Raw genomic sequence first — 4,641 nt, forward strand, 5'->3', positions numbered from 1 at the left:
TTACTGTTATTGTGTCATGAAATGTAGTTTTAAAGTATTTCAGGCGAGAATGTAGTTGTTTAAAACTCAAATCTGTGGTTTATTTATAAAAACAGCGCCTATTTGAAAATGTGCTTCGCCGATTTCGGAGACGGGAGCTCATCGATCAGCCGGCGCTCAGTGCACATGTATCCCGACGAGAGCAGCCTCAACTCGGCTAGTCCTTCTGACATTTGCCGCTGGCTCTGATGTCTCTGTTGTGGATAAACATAAGATTTACCCAAAACGAATTATATCTTAACAGGTAATCTTTGGTCTTTACTCAATTAATCTATTAATATGTTAAAATTAAAATGAAAACAGGCAATGTTTGATATAATATTTCGTTTCATTGTAATGTAGGCCATGTACATTCCCTGAACATTTCTGCGGCTATTAATATGTTTAAATGAAAATGAAAAGGGGCAGTGGTATTTGATATATTTCGTCTTATTGTAAATACAGTGAGGAAAATTGCAGTAGCCAAGGTGAGCTGACTGATGTTATCAAGTAAGCTGCTGTTTACCGGACTTGCTTCGTCCCGTCCGTGGGAGTTCACACTCCTGAGTCGAACTTGCGAAGTCCGAACTACCGAGGATGCAAGTCCGAAATTTGCATACTTGGTATTGAAACGAGCGCAGACCTACGTCACCAGACTATTTGCCTATTCTTCTCGGTACTTTAGACCGCGATGGAAACGCAGACAGCAACAGGTCTGGGGGAGAAAAAGTTCCTGGGAAAAAAAGTTCCTGGTACAATTGTTCCAGGTAATTTCGGTGGAAACGCGGCTTTAGTCAGTAAGTAGTTTAATATACAAGAGAAGCAGACTAGGAGACTGTAAAGAATACATACAGAACCTAATATTGGCACATTTTACAGAGTTCTTACTTTCGCAAGTAGCTGCTCAATCTCCACTGACATGGTCTCAAACATTCTGTCCTGAGTGGAGTTGGGGAGCAGAGGCGTTGTATCTGAACTACTGAACACAGAGAGAACAGAACCGTGTTTTTACCACCCCCATCTTCACAAGGATATTTCAAAAACATCACAAGTCCTTTGATGAGTGACTACAGTGGCATCACACCTGTCTCCTCTACGGCCGTCCCGAGAGCTGCTGTAACTGGTGCACAGCTTACTGAAGGACACCAGCTTCAGGTCCAGCTCGTTCTCCAGCTGCCTCGCCTGCTTCCGTAGGTCTGTCAACATGCAATAATATAAACATTACATTCAGCATTCAGTAAATTATTTCAGTGCTTATACACATTCATAAAATGCAAGACCATAAAATGACACTCATCCATCAATATGCATTTGCATTAATGTACAACCTTCAGCAGCACCTTCAGAGTTAGTGGCAGTTTACATTATTGGATGATACAATAATAATAGAAGAATGTATAAAATTATACACAGCATATCACTGACAACTTCAGGTGGTAGTTATTTATATTTATAGAAAACAAAACATTCATATTAGTCTACCTGGTCGTTGATAGTCCAGATTTATTAACTGTCTAACGTTACTCAGTCTGACTGCTGTCATGTGTTTTAGGCGTCTAAGGCACGTGAACACATTCAAAACGTGCTTATGAAGCCCTCAAGTGCTGTCTATGAGGGCCGTTTATTAGATTTTGAAATACGGCCCATGAGTTTATTTTATTTTGAAGTAAACGCTCGTTTCAGCTTCATATATAAACGTTTTTTTTTTTGACAGATTATACATCTTTGTGTTACATTGAATACAGAGAGTCTGTTTATAATGAAAAACATCTGACAAATGTTTACAGTAAGATAAATGAATATCTCGCTGTATTCTTCAGGTTTTCGGGCTAACGTTAATCGGAAGCACTGACGTTTCTGCGGACTAGCGAGCTAATGCTAACGGCGATAGTTAACGCGGTAACCTGGCTGCGTTTTCATGGAAACGTCGCCAAAGATTGTTCAGAACAAGGAATCGGCGTGAGCTGTCACAACCCGCAATAGAGCTTTTGGTCGCGCAGAATTTGTAACGCTTTGCCACCTCACCTTCCCAGTAGTTGCTGTTTCCTCCCGCCATCTTTGTTGTTCGACGTCATCCGCGGTGGTGCTGGCAGAGGCGGAGACTAAAGCAAGAGCACTTCACCACACTCTGCGCTGCGCTCTGTCATCACAGCGCCCTCACGTGGTATGCAGGAGAAGCGCACTCTCCTTTAGCATTCCCATTTCTTCTGTGATTTATCTTTATTGAAAATATAGTTCGAAAATACAACCACATTAAGTTTAAAAATATTTATTTTCTTTTATATAAAATAATAATAATATATCAGTCATTCTTGAGACATGGGACAAAACAGGTCCAGCAAGGGTAACTGCTATTATTTTTGTCAACACCGTCAGACATTCAATAAAATTTAATAGAATCAGGGAATATCAGGAGCAGCTGTCACTCTAAAGGACCCCCTTGCCACAGTTCACCTCTGCAGAGTACATCAGTGTCGGATATAAAATACATAAATGTAGTTTCATTTGTCTGAGTACAAGGTTTTATTTTTTCAATTTTGCACCGTTTTGTCCCACTTCTCAAGAATGACTGATATATTATATAAATATTATGTAACACAAACACACAATCAATATGCACTAGTGGCAATATAGATTTCCCAATTAAAAAAAAAAATATATATATATATATACATATACAAATATAACTTTTCATAAAAATAAAAAAAAAACTAACACTTGCTTTCTAATCTTTTTGTATTCTGTTTTCTTTTCATTTATTATACAATTAACAAAAGCAAAAAAGACCTCTAACACGAGCTTGCTCTATTCTTTTTCTATTCTATCTGTTTTCTTTTTATTCATTATATTATTTAAAAAACCATTGCTACGTGTACTGTGTTAAGCTAACTGAGACTTGTTATAGCACTTGTATATTATTGCTCTTTTATTGATTTTGATTGCTTCTATTGTCCTCATTTGTAAATAATACATTATTTCATTTATTATTATAATATATATTTATGTATTATTATTTGTTATACTGGTTTTAGGATCTTAAAAATACTCATTCCTGTTGTAGATTATTTGGTCATATCTGTGTTCTCGAGTCCATGGATTTGAGTTCCCACTTTCCTCTTTTTATATATATATATATATATATATATATATACACACATACACACATGTATGTATCACAGTCTATGGTATGTATATATAGACAGAGTTGAAAACTGCATAACTCCCATCAAAATACTGCGCAAATACATAATAAAACTACCATATTAAAGAAAAACACATCAAATATTCAGAACAAAGTTTTATCTTTATTTACATCTCATTACACACCATTCATTTCTTTAATACACAAAAACAGGTTTATTTGTGCAGTTCTTTCACTCTTGATAGAAATTACACTTGTGTCATTTACATATAGTTGGCAACAATTCGATATCTACAATCATTGTTGTATAAAAAGAAAAAAAAAAATAAACATCAGCACAAACATAGAAAAGTTATACATATTTGTTCAAACACACCCAGAAATTTACATTTAAGCATGACAATCAACAACAAGCCTAAATAAATTCAATTTTTCTTGGTAATAGGATCAATGACTAATTAAATCAAAAAGATAATTTTCCCACTTATTAACATTTGACTTGTACTAATGGTCAGTCTGGCACAGAATGACATGAATTATAAAGAAAAATCTGAATGTTCTATTAAGTTTTAATATTGTGTTTGCTTTTCTTTTATATCGTAGAACAAAGAATGATTCAGAAAATGATTTATAAATTTCTCAGAGTGACAGAGTGAAGCTGCCTGCTCACAGAAAGAAGTACTCTCAGGTGTACTGCTGCTTTCAGATTGCACAGTAACACCACAGTGCCTCAATGTGTCACACGATCAAAGCCTCATCCTGTCGTGGAGGAAACATACTGCTGTGCTTTAACGCATCTGGACATTTTGTACATACACAAACTAAGAGACCAAATAAGAAGCTATATGCATGCCTCCAAATGATCACCAATGAGTTTTTTTGGAAGAGAAGATGTAGGATGCAGATATTGATTAGACACTGATGCATAAATATACACTATACCAGTTTTTAATTAGTCTGCTGAATTGTAAATAATATGTAAATATGTAAACTACATGAATAAAGTTTTGACAGCAACTTTTTGGGATGCCTGAGTCGGTGAGCAAAATAAATGTTTCATTGGATGGATGTTAAAACAAAAATAAATACATTTAAAAAAACAAAACAAAACAAAACAGTGACAACATTTTCAAGAGTGCACACTAAGACAAAAGAATCCAGACACACTGACTAAACACTATCATGTCCATGTGAAGTTATTAATGTTTCACCATATCCCTGAACATCAAAATAACAGAAGAGAAATGGTAAGGCAGTGAGTGAGCGTGTGTCTGCTACGTATCTAATGTGTCACCTTGCTTAATGTAAATATCTACATTTAAGACTGGACGAATAACTCTGCAGAATATGAAGTGTTTGGACCACTGCACTGGCTGTATGACTGCAAATAAGAAGAACAGGAAACACAGCAGTGTGTTTTTCATAAACTTGAAACTCAAAGCCAATGAGAAGACCAGATTCTCGGACGGATTGTTTCCTGA

At 35.8% G+C, this 4,641-nt stretch overlaps 1 protein-coding gene across 2 annotated transcripts in view; it reads right to left on the reverse strand.

Annotated features, from left to right (window-relative positions):
- Positions 1–2,140, reverse strand: part of gosr1 (golgi SNAP receptor complex member 1) — a 51,532-nt gene extending 49,392 nt beyond the window's left edge. Inside the window, exons 1-3 of one of the 2 annotated variants that reach the window (XM_016488750.1) lie at positions 2,044–2,140; positions 1,103–1,214; positions 907–994 (exon numbers count right to left, since the gene is read on the reverse strand). In XM_016488750.1, coding sequence (XP_016344236.1) covers positions 907–994; positions 1,103–1,214; positions 2,044–2,074 — 231 coding nt within the window. In that variant the 5' untranslated portion in view covers positions 2,075–2,140. Of the gene's footprint in view, positions 1–906; positions 998–1,102; positions 1,215–2,043 lie in introns of both variants that reach the window. The other variant, XM_016488749.1, reaches the window with a different exon arrangement.
- Positions 2,141–4,641: the final 2,501 nt, after the last annotated feature.

Source organism: Sinocyclocheilus anshuiensis, unplaced genomic scaffold, assembly GCF_001515605.1.
Source record: "Sinocyclocheilus anshuiensis isolate Anshui unplaced genomic scaffold, SAMN03320099.WGS_v1.1 scaffold1455, whole genome shotgun sequence".
Classification (NCBI taxonomy): domain Eukaryota; kingdom Metazoa; phylum Chordata; class Actinopteri; order Cypriniformes; family Cyprinidae; genus Sinocyclocheilus; species Sinocyclocheilus anshuiensis.